The 25,008-nt window shown below is 42.8% G+C and overlaps 1 protein-coding gene across 1 annotated transcript in view; it reads right to left on the reverse strand.

The window, feature by feature from the left end:
* Nucleotides 1-25,008, reverse strand: part of ITGBL1 (integrin subunit beta like 1) — a 145,310-nt gene that overhangs the window by 56,950 nt on the left and 63,352 nt on the right. Inside the window, exons 3-7 of the mRNA XM_081003140.1 lie at nucleotides 22,824-22,970; nucleotides 21,928-22,050; nucleotides 19,480-19,620; nucleotides 15,818-15,958; nucleotides 13,158-13,304 (exon numbers count right to left, since the gene is read on the reverse strand). Of these exons, the coding sequence (XP_080859266.1) occupies nucleotides 13,158-13,304; nucleotides 15,818-15,958; nucleotides 19,480-19,620; nucleotides 21,928-22,050; nucleotides 22,824-22,970 (699 nt within the window). The remainder of the gene's footprint in view (nucleotides 1-13,157; nucleotides 13,305-15,817; nucleotides 15,959-19,479; nucleotides 19,621-21,927; nucleotides 22,051-22,823; nucleotides 22,971-25,008) is intronic.

The raw sequence follows: 25,008 nt of genomic DNA on the forward strand, positions 1-25,008 counted from the left end.
GCACCTTCACTCACCGAACTTCCAGATGGTCATGTTGCTGCTGCTTACCAGGTGGTGGTAGTGGGATTGCTGTGGTGTAAATGCACCAGTGAAGCCAATCTGGTGCTCCTGCCAGTGAGTCTGCACTGTATCGACCTCAACGCTGCCTCATCTCTCTCCATCTAGCTCCTGGTAAGCAGCAGCAATACAGCCAACTGGTAAATGGTGGTGCCCTATCACACCATCCACTGCTGAGAGCCTGAGTGAACTTGATTGAAGAATTATGATGGATGACAGCAGCTTGCCGCTTAAGGACGATTATGCTATCTCTCCAACCTTGCTCTAAAAGGAAACTTATAAGATGGATATGCCTTCGGATATGTGCTCTAGGCCACTTTCTTACATGATGTGTGTAATGGTATCAGGGGGTTGCTCGAGAGCAATCAGGCAAATGCCTCCCTGGTCGGCTGTAAAGCCTTGTTACTGGTGCCAAAAAAACCTTCACCATGCAGAGTGCCACTCTTCCGTGGCTCGCTCATTCACTGGCAGAATCTGAGAGTGGGCGGTCCTTAAACCTTCCCCAGCAGAGTAGTTTCTTGATGCCCAGTCTGCGCTTCCCCTCTCTGCACGGAAGCCTACTGCGCAAGGAGGGTGTGGGTAACGGAGGATCTCTCTCCTCCCCGCTTTGCCCAGGCAAGGTGTCCTGGCACCGCCTCGCCTCCTCTGAGCCCTGAAGCTCCTCTCCACTGGAGGCGTGGTTACTCTCCTCTGCTGAGGAGGTGCTGCTTCCGATCTTTGGGGGCTCTCTGTAATCCATCCGGCATTTCCCCTCTCACCCCTGAGCCGATGGCAGTTCCCTGACAATGTGCAATCTACAGATGTGGACTGTTTCAAAAAAGGGGGCTTGGGCGTCAAATATTTCATCAAGGGAAACCTCAGCATTCTCTGAAATATACCTAGAATTCCCAGCTCACACATCACTATGCTTTGGTGTTAAGTGCATTGGCTTGTGCTATGAGCGCAACCAAACCTATCTCGTTTATAATTTTATCATTTATTTTTAAATGCATAGGTACTGCCCTCTCGCAAAATAACTGGGTGGCAGAAAGCAACATAAAGACACTAAGAAACAATACAGAGGAGTCATTCATTGACTGGCTACTCAGGAGGTATTTTAAACAATTGCATAGGCCTTAAGTTTCCTAGTAAAACACATTTACAGTATAATCCTATGAATGCTTACTCAGAAATAAACCCTGCCAATCCAAGGTACAGTCATACCTCGGGTTACAGATGCTTCAGGTTGTGCGTTTTTGGATTGCGCACCGCGCTGAACCTGGAAGTACCAGAATGGGTTACTTCCGGGTTTCGGCGCTTGCGCAGAAGCACTAAACTGTGCTTTGCACATGCGCAGAAGCACTGGATCACGACCCACACATGCGCAGACGCGGTGCTGTGGGTTGCGAATGCTGCGGGTTGTGAACATGCTTCCCGCATGGATCACGTTTGCAACCCAAGCATCCACTGTAACTGTGTACAGTGGTGCCTAGCAAGATGAAATTAATCCGTTCTGCGAGTTTCTTCATCTTGCGGATTTTTTCGTCTTGCGAAGCACGGATGCACCCTGGTACTGTATTATAATGGGATAGCGGGCAAAGCACAAAGCGGGTCGCTCCCCAGCAGGAGGAGTTTCCCCAGCCTGGAGGATCTGTTGCCGGGAAGAGGCAAAGACACCCCCTCCCACCTCCCCACGAAAACAGCCCCCCGTCCTCTGTCGCCAAGCCTTGCCGCGTCTTCGCTCCGCCAAACCGCGTCCCACATCAAAGCCCCAGCCCGCTCCTCTCCCTCTCTCTCCACAAGGTGCCAAAGGAAGTTCAAGCCCAGGAACCGAGGGCGGACGCACAAAGCGCCCGGCGCGGACTCTCCCTTGCTCCCCCCGTTACCTTGCACCACGCCGCCGGGCTCCCCACAGTCTCGGCAGCTGCTCCCGGCTTCTTCCCACCCCCGCAAAGGCGCCTTTGCGGCGGCCCAAACGCAGTGGATGCCTCCTCCTCCTCCTCCTCCTTTGTCCCTCCTCCTCCTGCCTTCGCGCAGTTAGGGCAAAATGGAGCAGCCACGTGGGGAGGGGGAGAGAGAGAGCGAGAGAGAGGCAGAGGCGGCAGCAGTGCAGAGACCCAGCCAGATCCGCTGGATCCCAGCCCACCTGCCTCCTCTGTGCCCTCTCCAGAAGAGGATCCCTCTGGAAAAGGTAGGTTGCTCCCTCGCTCACTCCCTGTAGGTTCCCGCTTCAAAAGGAAACAAACTCGCAAGACGTTTCGTCTTGCGAAGCAAGCCCATAGGGAAATTCGTCTTACGAAGCACCTCAAAAACCGCAAAACCCTTTCGTCTTGCGAGTTTTTCGTCTTCCGAGGCATTCGTCTTGCGGGGCACCACTGTATAGGGCTGCAAATTACTGTAAGTCCCTTCAGGGTTTCCCTGCTCCTCTTCTTGTTTTGAGCACTCTTTAATGGTGCTCAATTGTAGTGTTTTACTATTGACATGTTAGCCGCCCTGGGCTGCTTTGAAGGCATGAGATATACATTTAATTGATCAATAAATAAAGCCACCATTAATCATAGATTTATAGAACAAGTGAATGGATGAATAAAAGCAAACTTGGCTCTTGTTCAAAACCAGATGATGTTATGCTTATGATTATCATTGGTGTTATGTGACTATTATTACCTATTAATTATTGCTGCTTACTATAAAATGTTATGGATTGACTTCCACATTTTAGATACCAACAGTTTTAGACCTTGGCAAGGGATAAGCTGTTCATCTTCTTCCCTTATCTTGAGAAATGTGCCTTCTCTAGGAAATCTTACTGTGTGTTAAAACAACAACCCAAAAAAACTAACCCCAATGTCATTAAGCACTGCATTTGGTGTGGTGTGTTCAGTTTTTTAAATTCAAATTCTTTTTTCCAATTATCACATAGATAACAAATGGTAAAATGAAAATGATCAGTTTTCTTCAATAAGGACGCACTATTTCTGACTGTAACACTTTAAAAAGTCAGCAGTTAAACTGAAAAAGTGAACTCCTTAACTTTAAAATAATAATTAACATATAATAATACACTAAATAAAATCTTTTCCTTGTAGCTCAGGTTGTGATTTATTATGAACTAATAATTTTATACAGATACCTGAATAAAATTTACAAATGAAATCCGATTATATCTCTAAATAGGATGCTGGTAAATTGACAATACAATGTAACATAGAGTGATAGACTCATTATTTCTCCCCACCCCGTCCCTCATTTCTTTAGGTAAATTAATCAGCATTATAAAGCAGAACCAACATTAGCTCCTGAAACACAGTATTTTCAGGTTTTACACAAGGCAGAGATGGGCATATGTGAAGGACAGAAAGATGTGACATTTTTGATTAAGAACCACATTTTAAATTTTAAAAGAAAATGAATCAAGTTTTAATGAAATAATTTGTGTGGCATTGTTCTTTTGTCTTTGGCTACTTTATGCAAACCTTCCTTTTGGAGCAATGTATAGCATTGCATGGAACATCATGGGCTCTGCTAGTGGCCACACAAAGTTCACTAAATATTCAGGAAGTGGAAGAAAGGATGTCTATTTTTGGCAGCAACATTACCTTTAAGATCACCACTGCAGATTAGTCACCTGTCACTAATGAAAGTAAGCCAGTGTGGGGATTCAATCTATCATGGCCTAGAGAACAGGATGACCCACATTATTATTCACTGCAAATATCAACCACCTGATAATCAATGACATTTCATGTTGGAATTGGTAATGAATCAACAGCAGAGGTCACAGAAAGACAGAAGCAAATTTCTCAGCATCTATCATGTGCAAAAATAACATCAAGCCAATGCTAAATTTAATAACAAATATACGTGAATCAGAAGTGCATACTCAGGACCAAGTGAAAAGACTGTCGTTGTTCATTACAGTGGTACCTCGGGTTAAGTACTTAATTCATTCCGGAGGTCTGTTCTTAACCTGAAACTGTTCTTAACGTGAAGCACCACTTTAGCTAATGGGGCCTCCTGCTGCCACTGCACCGCCGGAACACAATTTCTGTTCTCATCCTGAAGCAAAGTTCTTAACCCGAGGTACTATTTCTGGGTTAGCGGAGTCTGTAACCTGAGGCGTATGTGACCTGAAGCGTATGTAACCCGAGGTACCACTGTACTCTTTCTAATATCGAACTCAAGTGAGGAGTGCTGACACAAATGGAGCCAAATAGAGCCACCAAGAAAGAAGAAATTGGGAAGAGCTGGAGGCTTGCAAAAGTATCACCCCCCCCCCCTTAAAAAGAAGAAAACTGGATGAAAGCCTCCAAAAATAAATGCCCAATGAGGTCTGAGTATGCTCAACAGCCATGGTTGGAAAAGAACAATAGAAAACTGAGGAGGAAAAACTGGAGTGCCCTCATAGTGAAAAATTGCCAGAGGAAAGTCAATGTTCTAAAGTAGTTTTGTAATCTGAACAGATGAGGTGGTCAAAGTGCATTTTGACCTCGAGAGGTACAAGCTAGTCAAGCACTTATGAAAGCTGAAATTTCACATATTCCTATTAGTATCAGGGGAGCAGACAGTCACAGAGGCACCCACATACTACTTACTGAATGTAATGCAGACTCACATTTCATAGTGCAAACTTCCAGAGTACAAGATTTTGTAAAATAAATAAATAAAATAAAATCTACAGGCTGTCTCAAATATATTTGTATAAAGGGTTTAAAGTAGCGTTTTCAACAAGATTCTGGAAGTACCTGCCATCTGTCAATGCTCTCTTGGGCTCTCCTCTACCCAATCAAACAGGAAAGACAATCTACACAAAGGATTCAGAGGGAGTCTTCACAACACATTAGTGTCACCCTGTTCTTTGATTAGGGAATGGCAATTACGTCAATTACAGCAATTTCACAATGGGAAATATTCCCAAAGAGGGGAGCCTGTTGCAAAGTGTAGGTAGTCTTTACCAAAACGGAAAAAAACAAACCCCCCCCCCCACAATTTTTCAAAGAGAACACCACAGTACATCAAAGGAACATTAACTCAAGATATAATATTGTGCTCAATATAGAATCTGCAACACTAAATTGCTTTCTGTGCCATTCCAGAGGCACTGCACAAAAATATAATGTATTCCACATTACTGTAGGTATGCATCATCTTATCCCCCACCCTTCACAAAACTCCCATTTTCCCAGTATTGTGAGATACAGACTTTCTCCCTTGATGCTGACTTTTCCTGCAACTCTTTTTAATAACGACACAGATACAGTATTACTGACCTGTATGCTGGAGGCCAGAAACATTAATAAAAGAGGTGGGGAAAATTAAGCCGCCATATTGGAAGCAGGACTATGCTGGTCCATGCAGCATTGATTCTTCCATTCATCTTAAAGAAGGAAGTGGCACACCTGAAATACTGAGTACAGTACCAAATAATGTCCACTGTCTAATTGGAAAGGAAAATGAATGTGACCTGCTCTTAACTTTTTGCGATTTGCTCAAATAATTCCTCAGCTTAATGCATGCTTTAAATTGTTTGTCATTTCTGCGTAAATAAAAACAGCAACCCAAAAAACCAACAAGTTAAACAAATGCGATTCAACTTAAAGAAATTCAGATCGATTACCCAAGAAGACTATGCTAATGCTCCTTCAACAGATTTAGGGAGCCAACTTGGGTCACGGGGGGAGGGGTTGGAATTCAACTAGCAACAGTGGCACATAATCACTTTTAAAAATCACAAAATATTGAGTTGGCTTTAGCTATAGTTTTCTCCAGGCTGAATTATAAGCAAAAACCAAGAAAATGGAAAGAGAGAGATGCATGATGAAAGCACAAGGAAGAGCTCTTAAGATGGAAAGGAGAGTGCACTTTGCGGACAATTCGATTAGATGCTGTTCCTGGTACGAAGAGATCTGAGAGCCAAACCAGATGTGATGTTCGTTTCATGAGTGCAATTAATGTGTACTTTAAAAAATATGTAAATAGCAGTGGTGCAGGGCCTGACCAGTGTCAGAGCCTTGTAGTGGAGGAGAATATAACCTTTCCCTAACCTATAGTGGTCCCAACAGGCTTAGATAAGTGTTAGGACGCGGGTGGTGCTGTGGGTTAAACCACAGAGCCTAGGACTTGCTGATCAGAAGGCCGGCGGTTCGAATCCCGTTGCTCCCGTTGCTCGGTCCCTGCTCCTGCCAACCTAGCAGTTTGAAAGCACGTCAAAGTGTAAGTAGATAAATAGGTACCGCTCCGGTGGGAAGGTAAACGGCGTTTCCGTGCACTGCTCTGTTTCGCCAGAAGCAGCTTAGTCATGCTGGCCACATGACCCGGAAGCTGTATGCCGGCTCCCTCGGCCAGTAAAGTGAGATGAGCGCCGCAACCCCAGAGTCGGCCACGACTGGACCTAAAGGTCAGGGGTCCCTTTACCTTTACCTTAACTCTAGACAGGACCATGGACAGCTCCAAGTAGAGCCCAGTCTGATAGCTCATATACAAGCAGGCTCAAATGTTGATTCAGTAGCAAAGAACTCTGGACTGAGTATTAAACACGGCTGCAACTTAGTTTGGGGTGCTTGCTCTGCTGGGGAGTGGGGTGGGGCAAAGCCTTTTGTAATTAAGTAATTTGTAAGACTGCCTGATAATGGCAAGAGTTGATTCCAATGGTGGTGGCTTTTGGGTAGCAGTCCTTTTACTCTGAGGACAGTTGTTGCACAACTTTCTCAGTCTGAGGATCGAGATGGTGACAAGATGAACTCCTCAGGTGCAGAGGCTGGGAGAGTGGGTTCCTTAGGGGTCAGTGCTCCTGCTTGGAGGCCATGGCTTCTTCCCCCCAATATGACATCTTGTTCTGCTGGAGATTGGAAAAGTGGAAGCAATGAATTACCAAATGGCCAGGCCAATAAGGTACCTGAGCAGCTCCCAGTGAGATTTGCTGGCTTAGCTATGGAAGATGTTGTCTGAACAAAGGATCAAATTTTGGAAGGAAGGAAGGAAGGAAGGAAGGAAGGAAGGAAGGAAGGAAAGAAAGAAAGAAAGAAAGAAAGAAAGAAAGAAAGAAAGAAAGAAAGAAAGGGTTAAACTCTGTCTCCCCACTGAGTATTGTGCAGGCTCCTCTAATCTGCAATTCACATAAGGGGAGGGAGAAGTACCGTATTTTTTGCACCATAACACTCACTTTTTTCCTCCTAAAAAGTAAGGGGAAATGTCTGTGCGTGTTATGGAGGGAATGCCTACGGGTGGCATGCCTACGGATTTTCCTCCTCTAAAAACTACGTGCGTGTTATGGTCGGGTGCGTGTTATAGAGCGAAAAATACAGTATCTTAATTTCATTCATGCATTTAACTGCATGTTTACTTTTGTCCTCAGGCTGCAGCAAAGCACGCTAGTGGAAAGGACCACTGGCTACTACTTTCCCTTGTAAAATGTTAAAACCAGCAGTTCTTGGGATCAGTTTCGCCAGCACTAATCAGTTCATACGGAAGAGTCCTAATGAACACAAATCCTTGTTCATTGCTTTGGGACTTTTCTGTGGGCTCCAATATAGATTCTTATGCCATTCTTGCTGCCTGGTATGACAGCTCCATCCCCCCACTCTTTGGCTTTCCATTATACACATATAGTTATGAAGGAACAAAATCTCTGGAAAGGTTTTTGGGGGACGGAGACAACGGAAAAGACAGCAATCAAATTTGTACAGAGCTGGATGACAGTCAGCCCTTCCTCCTTGTAGATATATATATACTATAATTGAAGAGTTTCCTTTGCTCACTGTGCTGTGACAATGAAGAAGACTGATGTATGACAACATTAATTTAATGCTGCAACAACTATAATGTCGTGCTCTCATCGGGTACAGATCCTGTGCCAAACAATATATTTTGCATGGCATTAGGAAGCTTTGATGCAGTAGGCAGGGCAACTCCCATTCCCCTCACTGATCTTACTCACTGTAATGAAGCATTTGGGGGGAAACCAATAATCCACTGTGAAGCTGCTGAAGGCAGGAAATGCTCCATTTTGATTTCACACTTATTTATCCAATGGAAACTTATTCATAATACTCAGGAATTGTTATTTTTAAGTCACTGACTGCCTTTGCCCTACAAGTCCAGCTCTAGTTTCCTTTCCAGAAAGGGTAATTAATTAAATTAAAACTGACTTCGATTGAATAGGGTTTGCTGGTCATTCTCTCCCCCCACGCACCCTCAGCCTCAATGGGTTGTTATTGACAGTCATGGGACCAGCGGGCTTCCTGCTTCCTTACAGCTTCCTCCCGTAAGAATATAGGGGGAAATCCAGTGATTCCATCCCTCCCACAGGGATTCCTTTTAATCCAGTAAATGTGTCTGCTAATCCAGTTCCCTCTTCCCACTGCAGTCTCCTTTGCCAACTTCTGCACTGTTCTGGAGCATCCATCAATCCAAAGGATCAGATTTTCTGGGTGTGCAGAGAGAAGGGAGATCAGAGAAAACCAGATCCTTTCCTCTTCCATCCTGCCTCCATGTTTCCCAAGAAGGATAGTAGCATATGATTGCTTCATAGAAGCTTTGAGAAACATCATGAAGGAGAAGCTATGCTAACGTCACCCCTGATCTAGTTCCTCACATTATTAGCATGTTTTCCACACATCCCCAAATGCTTTTTATTATTTTTAATACCATGGGATGTATCTAATGTGCTCACATTTCTCCCTGCAAAGCAAGAGGCAAGCAGCATGGTTAATTAATAAACTAAATTAATGACTTAATCAATACATATTATGATTTGCGTAATCATGCCACTTAGCATGGGGTGGAGTCATGGGAGAATGGCAGCCATGTCATTCCCACATCATGTAAAACTGGACCCCAGACTGCACTATATTTCCATATGAAACCTTCACCACCTAGCAAGGCAAGAATAATGTTCTAGTATCATTTTCACAAATAAAAAAAGACAGCAGCTTTAAATTAATTCTCAATGTGATGTTTTATATTAAAAAGGAATAAATTTTAGAGTAGAGTTGGAGAACCTGTGGCCCGCCAAACAGAGGCTGATTTATGGGAGCAAAACTGGTTTGGTCCCTCAGGCAGGGACGCCACCAAAATTTGAAACCCCAAGTTCCACCACTGCTCCAGATATGGATGGACTCCAACCTCCATCAGCCCCAGTTAGCATAAGCATCATAATAATTTATTACTTGTACCTTGCTCATCTGACTGAGTTAAACAGGCCACTCTGGGGCAAGTGGTAGAGATAATGGGAGTTGTATTCTGGCAATATGTGTAACATCACAAGTTCCCGACCCCTGTTTTAGAGGCTAGCCAACTTTGTGGAAGACAGGATTCAATCAGTCGAGATACTATCGCAGGCAGAGGTGGAGGGATTCAGTAGTAGCCATAAAACAGATAACATCTGAGGGTTTTGACTGAGATTCAAGCAATCTGTTCAGCAATAATAAGAAGAAAACTTGATAAAAAAAACAGCTGCTAATTTAAAGTTCCTGCAGGAGACAGGTAGCTGGAGGCAAAGGATATATAAGCAAATGTCAAAAGCAGCGGAGCTAAATTTGGCAAATAGACCGTAACCTTTGCTTGACTCCTGGTTATTGTGGACGATAATAGTGAAAGAGCCCATCACAAATTAAATGACATGTAAGGTCAGATGCAATAGTTCAAGAGCTATGCTAGCTTTTCCCTGTGCAAATGCTTGAGTAAGAAAAACATTCATTACTTCAATTACCAGTACCTTCAAAGCAGGTTCTTGGAACTATGTGTGATTTAGAAGCCACTTGGACCATGCTAGAGGATGGAGTGAATTGTGTTAATTTCAGCAATAAATCTGGAGTATCTCTCTGTCTTACACACACACACACACACACACACACACACACACACCAAAACCATTGTTTTACTCTTACACCTCCTGTTCTCCTTCTCCTGCAAAATCTATCTATTATCCTTACTGGTATATTTAAAAGTAGACTGGAAAGAGGAGAGGCAAAGGACACAAGTGTGGGAGGATGGAAGAAGAAATGAGGATTGTTGTGTGACATCGAATGTTACACAAGCAGACTCTTCTTCCTCTCTCCCTTCTGCAGCTCCCTGCACCAACACAAGCTGCTCCAGAGGGTCTCACAGTTCTCAAGATCAGATTTTTTGGGGGGTGGGGAGAAGGGGGTGGAAAGGTAGGGAAATCCCATTGCTTAGTCCTACTGACAGATGGACACTATTAGATGTCAATAGTTAAAAAACCTGTGCTAATAACCAAAACTAAAAAAAGAATAAGAACTTTGTTCATTTATCTCTCCATTCCCATCTGATAATCTTTTAAAAACTCCCCTTATAATTCCATAAATTAAAATGAAAAGAATCCATTTCATTCTCAATTGCTTTTTCAATTTGAAAAGGCAAGTCTTAAAAAAAACAACCACCAGGTAAGTATGGAACAGAGACGCTAACAACAACAAGAAGAAGAGGATCAATATGCCTTGTTTAGTAAGATATCCATTATTTCAAAGGGCATTTCAGGATTACCTTGGACATGATTGCCATTCTGTAGAAATTAATTACTTCCCTTCGGGGCTACAGCTTCTAAGAACTCCACATAACTAATATCAACAGCTTTGCAATGCCTCTTATTTTGAGAAAGGTTGATCAAACAAACTTAAGCTAATTATCCTTTCACTGTAACAAATAGTGGTCATCTAACAACATCTCTCTAATCATGATTTATAGTCATTTACACCAATTGAGGTTATGGCCTCTTCAGTTTAGAGAAAATTATGTCAAAGAAGGTATTAAAAAAAGCCCTCAACCTCAGGAAAAACTCCTGGGAGAGATATTTGCATACATAAGAGTTTTGCAAGATCAGAAATCTTCTCATGCGAAGCAGACAACACACCCTAGCAATGAATAGCAAAGAACCTCCATCATGTTTTGTTACAAAAAGAGAACACTGAGAAAATGATCCACCCTGAAACACCTAAGGTTGAAAATACTGATCTGTTACCCTTCATTTTCCATAATAGAGTGAAATATGGATTCTTAGTTAAGATGATTTCCTACAAAATGCCAATAACAAAGTGGTGCATCATGTGGAGATATTATTTGAGTGGACAATGACAAAAAAATTATTGTTCTCAAAGAATACTTTCCCCCCCGGTGCAGTCTTCATCAGTATGACAGGGTAATGTCAATGTATGGCTGCAATCCAGTACAGAATCAAGCATGGTTAGGTCTACATGGAAATCAGAGCAGCAGGGGTATTAAGCATATTCAACCCTGTACTGAATTGTGCACCATGGCTTTAAAATATAGGTGGAGATATATATAGAAGCCCTCTTCAGGTGTTCTAATGTTATCTCCGTGGAGAGGTCACGGAATAAGTGCAACACTCCCATCCCCCCAACACTCTTGACCTTCCCACAGTGAAGGAAATTGTAAGTGTTCTCAGCTGAACATGCTTAAACTCCTTCCTGCAATCAGGAACGATCGGGAATCCCAGTTGCGGTGAGGGTTTTAACCAAAATTTCAGCCAAGCACACTTACAATACAACCCCGCTTCTGTCCTTCCTGTTCCGATACAGAAAGGTTGGGAGTGGGTCTGGTATTCCCTCCATGGAGGGAAGGGTCATAAGCAACGCATGCTAGGTTGCACCCATAAACAGCCTTTCAATGACTTAATAATCCATGTATGGTAATCAGGGATGGGCTCCAAGTTTGAGGAGGCCCTGAGCAAACTGAGCTGTGGTGGGATCCTCTTCACACTGCTGGACCTTCTCAGGTTTACCTGAGCAGTAGGTTCAAAGATGTCTAAGACCTGCCATTTTAATTTCCCACAATGCACTGGAGCACCTGATGTAATGCCACTCTGGGGCAAATGGGAAATTGAAATGGACACTCAAAGACCCAGCTGGCTGATTTGAAGAGTTCAGGGCGAGTGTCAGAGCTGGGGGCCTCTGTTCAGGCCTTTCGGCACTGCCCAAGGGGACCAAGTACTGATGCTGGGCCTGAAGGCAACCCATATGAAGAAGATGGAGCTGACAACTAACGGTGTACTTTAGCAGAAAACTTGCTCTTGAGTCCTCAGGGCTCATTTTGCTGTTAATTAAGAGACAGCGTTCTGTAACACCTGAGTGGGGAAGGTGGAGCTGCTTACTATATGTGGCAGAAAAATAACAACGCACCAACACTAGCTGAGCATAACAAGTCAGAGGGGAAAAAAGCTATTTATCAATTTCATACATATTTCTTACTTAGAACCGCTAGAGTAATTCATGTATTAAAAAATAGTATGGCAACATGAAGAAAGCTCCTGAATTATGGAACAATCATCAGCATTTTCAGATGGGGGAACTTTTAGGCATCAGGTTGGCTGATTCAGTACCTTTAACATCCACAAGTCACATCAGGCCTATGCTGATTCCTACTACAGGTAGGTTAGCAAGAACCAGCAAGAGGCAAAATCTAAATGATGGGTAGCTCAAATTTGTATCCGGTTTTTCTGCTTTTTTTGGTCCCATTTAGTGCCAACTGAACATCTAGCAGTGCTGGAAGCTGCTCTTTGAACATAACTGTCAGGGAACTGCCATCAGTGTCCGAGGGAGAGAGCAAGCTCCAAAGGGATCCCAGAGAGCGTCCCGGGAGTGGGAGAGGCAGCCCGTCTTCTGGGGAGGAGAATCAACGTAGCTCCAGTGGTGAAGGGGGGCAGATGGGGGAATCGGCGAGGCGGTCCCATGACTCCTTGCCGGGGACCAGCGGGGAGAGGAAGGGTCCTCCGCTGCCTACGCCCTCCTTGCGCAGAAGGCTTCCGCGCAGGGAGAGTAGGAGGAGACTTGGCGTCAAAGAGCTTCTTTGCTGGAAGAAGTTTAAGAAACGCCCACTGACGGATTCTGCCAGCGATTGAGACAGTCACGGGCGAGTGGCTGCCTGGACAGGAAAGGTTCACTCAGGCAACCCAGCCAGAGGTTGGGACAAGCTTACGCACGAGCAACCCCTAGAACCATTACAATAACCTAAGACAGATATGTGAAATGTGAACCGCTTTACACGCTTGGTGGAATTTAACATCTCTCCATTCCAAGTAGCAACTCAACTAAATAGAAAAATCTAAATCTCCCCCAAAACCAGACAAATCAAACCAAGCCACCTACCTCTTCCAGAGCAAGGCAAATGTGAGCTCCCTTGACATTTTCCAGCGCTCTCTTCTGCCGACATGAGACAAGAAAGTGGATGCTCACATTTCTTCCCTGTCCATCCTTGCTTACAATCGCATCTTCCACAGTTACACTGTCCATGACCTTAAGAGCGAAAGGAAAATACATAATTTCAGTTTAGGGTAGCCATGTATCCTACTTTAGTTGAAAGGAGTAGAGGTAAAGAAAAATAAGAGGGAGACCAGGGACCCTGAACTTGCCCATCGGTGGTTAGCACCTAGAAGTTCATCAGACTGAGTAGGAATACTGTTTCTGGTTGTGTATCCAAGTAATAGGGACGCAGGTGGCGCTGTGGGTTAAACCACAGAGCCTAGGACTTGCCAATCAGAAGGTCAGCGGTTCAAATCCCTGCGACGGGGTGAGCTCCCGTTGTTTGGTCCCTGCTCCTGCCAACCTAGCAGTTCAAAAGCATGTCAAAGTGCAAGTAGATAAATAGGTACCGCTCCGGCGGGAAGGTAAACGGTGTTTCCGTGTGCTGCTTTGGTTCACCAGAAGCGGCTTAGTCATGCTGGCCACATGACCTGGAAGTTGTCTGCGGACAAACGCCGGCTCCCTCGGCCTATAGAGCGAGATGAGCGTGCAACCCCAGAGTCGGTCACGACTGGACCTAATGGTCAGGGGTCCCTTTACCTTTACCTTTATCCAAGTAATAATAATAATAATATATATATATATATATATATATACACACACACACACACACACACACACACACACACACACTATACTACAGTGAGATATTTAAATGTTTCTTTGGTTGTCCTTGAAGCTTGCCACACTTCTTATCCTCTCCTGCCACACCAATGTGGCACACCACACCCTTTGAGAACCACTGATCTAAGCTCACCTTGCTGAATCTACTGGTAATTTGGCAAGTCTGACTCCAGCCACTGCCTGGGTGGGAGACAGCCTGGGAACCCTAAGTAACACTGCTTTGACTTCCATGAGGAACATTAAGAACAGCCCTCCTGGATCAAGACAAACGCTCATCTAGTCCAGCATTCTGTTCTCACAGTGGCCAACCAGATGGCTATGAGAAAGCAGAACATTAGTGCAACAACCTGCCTCCCACCTGTAATTCCAAGCAATTGGTGCACAAAGGTATGCTGCCTCGGACAGTGGAGATAGAACATTACCATTGTTGCTAGTGGGTACTGATAGTCTTATATCCTCCATGCATTTGTCTAATCTGCTTTTACAACCATCCAAGTTGGTGACCATCATTATCTCTTGTGGAAGCAGATTCTGTAGTTTAATTATGTGCTGCATGCAGAAAGACGGGATATAGAATGTACTTAAAAAGGTAAAGGTACCCCTGCCCGTACGGGCCAGTCGTGACCGACTCTAGGGTTGTACGCTCATCTCACTCAAGAGGCCGGGAGCTGGCGCCGTCCAAAGACACTTCCGGGTCACGTGGCCAGCGTGACGAAGCTGCAACTGGCGAGCCAGCACCAGTGCCGCACACGGAAACGCCGTTTACCTTCCCGCTATAAAGCGGTACCTATCTATCTACTTGCACTTAGGGGTGCTTTCGAACTGCTAGGTGGGCAGGAGCTGGGACCGAAAGACGGGAGCTCACCCCGCCACGGGAATTCGAACCGCCGACCTTACGATCAGCAAGTCCTAGGCACTGAGGTTTTACCCACAGCGCCACCCGCATACTTACTACAACACAAATAGCTCCCTGCCTCGCTCCTCTGCATATATATAAACCATGTGGTTCTACTTCAGAGGGAATCAAGCCACATAAAGACAACCATGCATGAAATCACAAGGTGGCATCACAGCAAAGCTTGTCCATAAAAGACGTGTTTCAGTTTCTCAACTCCTGTGGTACCCTGGCCTGTGGGGGTGGGTGGAGTACTCTTTCCTACTGGAGAATTTTTTAGGAGACAGTCATCCTGTTATGCACTAACTGATAAAGCTGTTTTAAAGACGCTACTCAGTGAGATGAAGGGCACTGAAATGAAATTCTAGAGAAATGGAAATCTCTAGAGAATGCTGCCTTCTCTGTAAGGTAAAGTAGTAGCAGCAAGCTACTCCCTGCTCTTGGTGAATGAAGTCTTTAAAATAACCACAGGTATTTCTGTTTAGTTTCAGGGAGGTACTTATCTGCAAATTGGCTTTTTACGATCCCCAAATGCTTCATCTAGACATATGGGGTTTACTTATCTGCAGTCTCATCCCATCAATTAAACAGATGAAATACATTTCTCAAAGGGGTAAGCTTTGTGAAAAGATTGCATTCAGGATTGTTTTATCACAATGTCTACACAACCAGCACCGCAGGCTGATTCAGTGGGAGTGAGGATGCAAGCCCGGAACAGAAACATCAGCACATTTATGTGGTCAAGGGGAAAGGAACCACCCACATGGGTGATTTGTATATGTGGCAGAAGGAAAAAAGATACAATATTCATACAGAACATTTTGAAAGTGTGAATGTGGAGCACACACTCTATATTTTGGACACATCTAAAGATCTCACAATGATAGTTTCCAAGATCATGAAGCAGCATTTTGGCTTTGTTTGGATACAACTGGATCCAATATAGCCATATTGAATTCTTCACATTTGTTTCAAATATTGCTCTTACCTGAACAGAAATCATCTGAGTATCTGTCATAGACTCCCTTGCAATTTCGTTCATCACACTCGCAGGTGTCTCCATGAATATCTCCCCAGTCTCCAGTTGGGTCAACATCATGACATGTGCATTCACCACATATGCAGGTACCTAAGGAGAAAAGGGATTAGCTGAACAACAAAAGCAATAGCTTAGAACAGAGACTGTTAAGATAAATTAAAGGAACAGAAGGTTTTGATGTTCTATAGCTGTTGAACGTTTAGCTGCATTTTTCAAAGCTACCTTGTAGCATGGTCAACTCATTTTGAAAGTCTGCCTTCTTCAATGTGTTAGGAGACCAGCAGATGAGAACTTGCTCATCACCATGTGGCAGCATGGGAAATGGTGCCTAGAAAGCAATGCGTCAGTTGTTATAGGGTTGTGAGTATGTAAATGCGCTTGTATATGTCTAGACTTTTCAGGTATTTTGGCTTCTGTTGGGAGGTGATAGATACCACCTCTTTCCTGCTCACCTAGGATTTTTCATCATAGGGCCAGTTTCAAACGGATGAACGTCAGGTAACCCATTTATTTTGACCAATTGATTAACTTTATGTCATGCTGTTCAAATGGCATAGAGATATGGAGAAAGTGGGACCTGCAACAGAAAGTTGAACTATAGAGTGCCCTTGCTCAGTATTCCAGACACTCCATTCCACCCCCACCCCACCAGTGAATCAGCATTCCATCCCCAGTGAGCATGCTGGGTCCCTACCTGGCTGTTTAACAATTTCCCCCACCTAAGGGTTTTCCCCTACTAAAGATTTGTTTTTGCTATTTCTGAAAGTTCTGGTGTTCCCCCATCTCTGCTGATACCTCTCTCCTCCAAGTAAATGGTGCTGCACCTCATCCCCGCCATAGCAGTCAACTTTTCCCCTTTTTTAAGGGAAAATCCTATTCGGAATAAGGGAATTTCCCTTTAAAAAAGGGAAACATTGACAGCTATGATCCCCGCTCACCCCAAACCCCTCCCATCTGAAGAAATATTGCAGGTGCTAGCATAGGCGCTACCATAAAAAATGCAGCCTGTGGAACATTCTTTGTATGTGATGAAGTGATTTAGGTCAAAAGCATCTGAAATGTACCAGGCTGGGGGAAAGTTAGTACAAAGGAAGCTTTTTGCTCTTGCAATAATTATCCAAAGATCAGATTTCACAGACTACCTACCACAAATAAGTTACTTGACAGAATCAATTGTCATTTGCAATGCTTCATGTAAACTGATGAACATTGCCAAAAAAAATATGTTGTGATTTAAATTTAAATTTCTTATTGACATCATTTGCTACCACATGAGTAAAACATCTAATCTGACAGATAACATTTATTGGTTCATTGTTTCCGGGGCTGCAATGGCTTTTTATTATTTTATATTTTTTTAAAAAAACCCTCACTGTTAAACTAAAATGAAATGAGCTTCTATTATTTCTATATTTCAACCAGACTTTCAATTGCTCTGTAATTAAGATGAGAGAGTTTTCTAAATGCTCTCAGGATAATTAGATGCTCCTAATTTGGCAGAGCTTTGTCAGTGGAGATGTACTAAAGAGATGGATTTTGAGATCTGCACTTTTGCTTTACTGTAATAGCTCTGGACCACAGCCAGAGGAACAACAGCTGATCTTTTAAATATTTGCTGAGTGAAAGCAGGCATCATTGTTAATGAATACAGACACATTCATGAAACACTGCTCATCCTAAACAGTACTGAAATTATTGTTTCATTGCTGAAAACTGAGCACTGAAATTACTGGTGGAGAATAACAGACACACCCAGACAACCATTCAAACATCCTTGCCCCATCCTCAAGCAGGGTGCTAGCCAACCATTTCACTGTTCTCAGAGAAGAAGTTTCAAGAAGCAGCAGAAGGCCAAGATTGTTTTGTTTATGCAAGGACATTTTCTGTGGGAACTGTTCTTTGGACATGCTCAGTGTGACAGGAAGTACTGATAACAACGGTTCTGAGTAACTTGTAACTTGCTGTGAGTCTCTTACTTGTGCCTTGTGGTGAGAGAAGCAGAGAAAGAGTCTTGGACTTTTGTTGGACTCGAAGCATGCCTTGACCATGGAAGTGGTGAATAATAATAATAATAATAATTTATTATTTATACCCCGCCCATCTGGCTGGGTTTCCCCAGCCACTCTGGGCAGCTTCCAACAGAATATTAAAATACAATAATCTATTAAACATTAAAAGCTTCCCTAAACAGGGCTGCCTCCAGATGTCTTCTAAAAGTCTGGTAGTTGTTTTTCTCTTTGACATCTGGTGGGAGGGTGTTCCACAGGGTGGGTGCCACTACCGAGAAGGCCCTCCGCCTGGTTCCCTGTAACTTGGCTTCTCGCAGGGAGCGAACCACCAGAAGGCCCTCAGCACAGGACCTCAGTGTCCAGGCAGAACGATGGGGGTGGAGACGCTCCTTCAGGTATACTGGATCGTGCCCGTCTATATTTATTTGCTACCAATATGCTTTTACGCCAGTCAAGTAAACTTCCACACTTGACTAAATCTTTATGGCGCCCATGAGTGTTTATTGCCTACTGTGTGTACCTTCAGCCCTGAAGACGCTTCCAAGGAAGGAGCTGCGTTGAGATGTAACTCTGCTGAGTATGGATACTGTCACACACACACACACACACACACACACACACCGAAAGTGATGCCGGACCCAATCCTTCAAAATCATCAGAGGTTGATGGATTGATCCAACAGAATCTACACTCATGGCTTTTAACATTAAAGAAGGGTTAAGGAATGGTTTTGAGAACATGGATGGACACATGCTGTCCTACTTTTTACGTTCATAATGTGTTATTACCTTGCCGTTTCATTTTTAATCATTTTATGCTGCTCTATCACTGAAACACTGTTCATATATTCTAAGTGTTTTTCCTTTTTCTTTTGTTTTACTGCATTCAAACTCTGAACCCCCTCCAATGGCATTCGAGGGGTAGATAACCAAGGACCCAGAAGGAGGGAGAAAGAATTAAAATGGGCGAAGCAGAGAAACAAAGGAACCAGCAGCAAGGAGAGAAAAAGCGCTTTCAAAAATGGTATGGCTGGGTATAACTTTCATTTGTCGGGGATAATTTTCATTTGTTTTAATTTACAAGTATGCCCTGTGACATTTTAGAATGACACATCTAACATTCTAATAGGGGGAAATAACGTTAAACAGGCGAGTGTAGATTCAGGCCCAGTCAGCATGCTCAATGGTCAGGGATGATGAAATTTGTAGTTTGATCACACCTTGGGAGCCACATGTTCCCTAGATTATGGGTTAAAATAAATAATTACAATAAAGGACAATAAAGGTTTGTTTGTTTGCATGTGAACGTAAAGACAGTGTGCTGTACTCCACTCGTGCCATTGATATTTCTTGGCATTATTCCCTATATTTTATTTTAATACTCTGTTTTGCTGGAATATGTGAAGGATGGTATAGAAGTATGATATAAAATAAACAGATTTGGCTTCAGGGGTTCAACGTAGCCCACACTTTTCTAACAACAGGTGAGTTTTCACCATACCATGTAATCTTAGATCAATGCAAAATATTAATTGAAACAACAACAAACTAAAGTCTAGCTCCAAGAGATCTACATATGTAGAACAGTACATGAATGGCACACCTCTGTTGCTGCAGATTTTGCCATCTGGAGATGTGCACCTCCTCTTGATCTCCCATGGGGTAATGTCACACTGAAGTTCACATTTATCGCCATGCCAACCAGCCTCGCAGTAACAGTTTCCACAGTAACACTTTCCATGGCCTTAACCCAAGACAAAATGTTGACAGTGAAGAAAGATAGTCTTTATAAAAATATATATTGTTCAGTTCATTTTTAAGAAGATTTTGAATGAGGATTCATAAAACTAATAGCCACCACGGACGGGAGCAATTTTATTATTGGTCTCGTAATAACCTCGGCAGAAATCTCAGCATCGTTTCACTGTTTTCTAGCATTCTGGAGGGCCTGCTTTATTTCTGATGAATGAGTCTATATACAATAAAGTCATTAGGACAATCGCCTAATATTCTTCTGAAACTTGCAATAAATGCCGGCCTACATCTAAGCACTGGTTAATGCTGGGGGAGGAGAGTCTGACTTACCACATGGACACGTAAGAACATTTTTACAGAAAATCATGAAATGTAGATGGCTGAGCATGCGTAAGAGTATATTTGTTCAGAATTTTTATTATTGTTATTAAGATACGGCCAAGCCTAGCAGAGTGCAAAGGAGGGAGAAGTTCTGTCTTCTTTGCAAAGCTATTAAGGACTTCCTTACTAGCACTGGGTATCGTCAGACTCCCCAAGCATGCAACAGATATTAAGAGATGAAATCATGTAAATTTTACTTTATGCCAATCATTTTTTAAAAAACAACAGCTGGGTGAATCAATGATAGACACACACCCAGTACAGTCTGCATAGACTGGCTCACCACCATGTGGGTGTCTCACCAACTCAACTTGAGAAGCATATTGGGAGCATGTTGAGTATTTTTCTGCTATTTGGAGAGTTTTCAAGCTGTGTGTTTCCACCTCTACTACTGGATTGGGTGTGCAGAGGACACAGTTCTTTCCCTCCAGCATAATTCAAGTAGAGAATTACTCTCTTAATAACCTGGTTGGTTTTCCTTTTTTACTCTTTTCTGGAACTATCTATTTATCGGCAATGAATTTATCTCCTTCTCAAATTTTGTTCTTGAGGCAAATGTACCAAAGTAGTAGCAGAAAAAAGCCCAATCCTACACTATCATGCATTTGTTGTTGTTGTTGTTGTTGTTGTTGTTGTTGTTGTTGTTGTTTAGTCATGTCCAACTCTTCATAACCCCATGGACCAGAGCACGCCAGGCACTCCTGTCTTCCACTGCCTCCCGCAGCTTGGTCAAACTCATGTCTGTAGCTTTGAGAACACTATCCAACTATCTCGTCCTCTGTCGTCCCCTTCTCCTTGTGCCCTCAATCTTTCCCAACATCAGGGTCTTTTCCAGGGAGTCTTCCCTTCTCATGAGGTGGCCAAAGTATTGGAGCCTCAGCTTCACGATCTGTCCTTCCAGTGAGCACTCAGGGCTGATTTCCTTCAGAATGGATAGGTTTGATCTTCTTGCAGTCCATGGGACTCTCAAGAGTCTCCTTCAGCACCATAATTCAAAAGCTTCAATTCTTCGGCGATCAGCCTTCTTTACGGTCCAGCTCTCACTTCCATACATCACTACTGAGAAAACCATAGCTTTAACTATATGGACCTTTGTTGGCAAGGTGATGCCTCTGCTTTTTAAGATGCTGTCTAGGTTTGTCATTGCTTTTCTCCCAAGAAGCAGGCATCTTTTATTTTCGTGACTGCTGTCACCATCTGCAGTGATCATGGAGCCCAAGATCGTGCACACCCATGATTTAAGACTGTGTAAAATCCCATTTATTGTATTAAGATAAGTTACTCCTGCTAGTGAAGGAATGGACTGGACTGTTGCTGCTTTCTGTTGAGTCCTCTGCAGCTATAAACCTCTTCGAAATAATTACCACAGGGAATGGAGTAAGTGTTCATACTGTCGTGATATGTGGACTGGAGCCTACCAATATACTAATTTTCACTGTTGTAACCCTCAAATTGTCTCTGTGGAGTAATATTCATGCTACCTATTGGCTTAAAGCAGCATCATACTCCCTCTATTCTCTGTAACTGCTAATCTTACATCTGCCTAACACAAGGTGTCTTAAAAGGTTCCTGCTTCCTAAAATGCATTCCTCTCATTATTCACAACCACTGCTACTATCAAAAAGTTTCTTCATGTGGCAGAAACTCTGCAAACAAAATAAAAATTGAAAGCTTGTGCCTCCTTTGGCAACAGAGAAATGGTAGAGCTTAGCTTCAGAATTCACTACCTGGGCTCCAATCTGCCTAAAAGTACATGTGATTAAATCCCATTGAAAATGGTGGCTTTGATCGAATGCAATCATCATGGATAATGTTGGAGTGCAGCCCTTTCATGCAAAAATTCCCCCCCAAATGCCACATCAATATTATTTGATTAACACTTGCAATAATTCTCCATCTCCGTAAATACACTTACCTGTACACATCTCTCCTGTTTCTTCATCTATGCATTCTCGGTCATCACACTCACAATATTTACCATGGATCAATCCATTTCCTTCTAAATTGTCACATTTACATCGGCCACAATGACAAGTTCCTGTTAGAACCAGAAACAAAGACAACATGGATAAGTCAGAGTGGAAGAAGGAATGTCAAAGGCAATCTATTCTAATCCCTTCGAATGCAGCATGATTTCATGGCCTTATCCATGTCTGCAAGATATTAAATTATTATTTATTTCATTTATAACAATGGGATGTGCTGGAGTAGAGCCCTCAAAATGGAGCTGGACGCTCCACGCTAAGACATGTGAGGGGTGGTTGTGGTATCGAGAGCCACATACATGTCAAAAGGAGCATTACAAGACTGAAGGCCATCATGCCCCCAATGACATTGTCACAGGTGCACAAGGGCCTAGTGGTCTCAAGGTAAGCCTGGGTCATTGTTTATAGAACTTTGTGGCTCTAGAACTGGACATTTCATTCCAAACCTCCACAATAGGTTTAGTACTCCCCACCAGACATCACTTTTTCTACAGTCTAATAATCAGATCTGGACCATCACTATCTCTACAAAGGATATAGCTCTGATGCAACACAGAAATTCCAGATGGCCCAAATTTAATTGCAACAAAGCAAAGTATCAGTGCAATCTTCAGCTGCATCCAACCCACGGTGCATGTTAACTGGGAATTAATTATTCGTGCTATTCATTTATGCTGGATTCTCAAAATATTCCAGTTCTTGCACATTTCCTTTAAACCCCTCTTTGAGTTAATCCATATAATTCAAACTCACATAACAGATCATCCATGCGTCTCCAGTTTACCCCTGCATCGATCCATCAAAACAAAGCAAAATTAAACCTCACCTGCGTTTGAGCAGATGTTATCTTGTGAATTCTTGCACATTTCGTTACTTTTCTTCCGCGTAAGGTTGCAGGTCGTTGGGTATTGGCAGGCATCACCATACCAACCGTCCTCACATTTGCACTTTCCACAGTCACACTTTCCATGGCCTGGATGAATAGCCAAAGAATCGCTGATCAGCATATGCACACAGCAAATCTCAATGTTTTATTTTGAAATGCCATTAATTTGCTCTTAACATGGTGCAATTTATGTACAAATGATTAGATGTAAATGTTACGTGGCTGTTAACCAGTCAAATGGTTTGAGCGTGAACCATCAAACACGAATCAAAATCCAGTTACAGAAGAGAGTCTGGCACCTTCTCTTTAAATGAATGTGGACTTTCATTTAAGAATAGAAGAGAAATTTTCAAAAATATATTCTTGCTTAAGAAGGACCATGAGAGAAAATGTGCAGTTACAGGTAAAGGTAATAAATAAATAAATGTGCGGATACTTTCCTACCATACTGTCAGTGCCTCCATCTGCTTATAATCATCATAACAATAATTTTATTATTTATACCCCACCCATCTGGCTGGGTTTCCCCCTCTATTATTGAGCTTCTCAATCATTTACTCCTACCAGCACCCCACATTCCCCTCTTTCATCTTCTGATTAACCTGGCTTCTGTTAAAAATGATTTGTCAGGTCCAGACAACTTAACACTACTGAGCTCCATTTTAATAGGGTAAGCATCCACCCTGGGAGTTAGCACAGATAGTTATATGGCAGATGCATTTATTTGTCACCCAAGCGGAAATGCATGGCTCTCTCCCCACCTTCATGCAACCTGGCTAACAAGTAAGAGTGGGATGGGTATATCAGAGGAAGTACTCATGCCCCTCTTAAGTTCTAATTCTCCATGCATCCATGGATGAGGAGATGGAAGAATGCTTATGTACCAACAAAAAAAATCACATGATCCCCAAGTCATATGATGCTCCATGGTGCTTGGAACTTACAGGGTGGTATCCAATGTTGAAAGGTCTATGTGTTGCTTGACTTACAGAGATCTAGGAGTTCACCATTCATATTCCAAGTTGTTCCAAGGGACAAGATGTCAAGGCTTTTTTTTTAAGGGTGTAACTTTTAAAATGAATATATCATTATGGCCATAAAACTAGAAGTTATAACGTTATAAAACTAATATCATCTTCCCTAAACATAAGCATACTCACATGTACCAAGTTAGGCATATCCATGACAATTGGGTACTGGGGGGTGTAGCCCCTCTTCCTGAGTAATGCTTATGTTAATAATGAGGAACATTTTTTTAAAAATGTATTATTTTTTATTTCTCCAGATTGTCCTAAGATTCCACGCTAGCTTCACATTTAAGAAATGTTTAATTCTGTATGTTAAGTACCATCCTCGCCTCAAAAATAAGCCTTTGACAGTTTTATACCCTCCTCTCCACCTAGCAAAGTGAAAAGATTGCAGAAAAAGAGTGACATTTTTTTAAAAAATCATAGAGGTATCACTGCCACCGCCCCCTCCACACACACATCCTTTCACTGGTGGTCAATTGTGGCTTGAATTGGTCCGTAAATCTAAGTATCCACTATTATTAGTTTTTATTTAAAAAACAAACAAAACACCAAAACCCTTCCATCACTCTCTTTTTAATACAATAAAAATATCACAATTTAGCTGCCTTCTATTCCAGTCCCCCTGGTGAATTAAGAGCTCAATCTCCCTTGATCTTCATGGAATAAAAGAAGCACCAAACAAAAGTGTGAAAGACGTTCTCCCTCCCAGCTACCTTGTTCCTTAAACATCAATTTAGCAGCCTAGCCTTCGTAATCTCCTTTAGCTGCTGGTCAGGCAGCCTTAATCCCTCACAGTCAATGGAGATAAGCATTAATCAAAAACATTATTACACAACGGCCAAAAATGGGGAAAGAAAGGATTGTTTTAAAATAAAGGAACCTATAAAAACATAGCTGTGAACTTGGAGTAGTGGTTTGATTTTATTCAAAATAGTAATTGAAGCCCTATGCGGGCATCACAATTAGGTGACTGTAAATATATTTAGGGGAGAATGTGGATGAACACATTGGCTCCATCCTTCCTCCATCACCATTTTCATTACTTTCCAATTCATGGCCAGCCTTTTCTTTGTTCTCTTGGGCTATCCAGTCCA

Source organism: Podarcis pityusensis (genome assembly GCF_964106645.2).
Source record: "Podarcis pityusensis genome assembly, chromosome: 4".
In the NCBI taxonomy this organism is placed as follows: Eukaryota; Metazoa; Chordata; class Lepidosauria; order Squamata; family Lacertidae; genus Podarcis; species Podarcis pityusensis.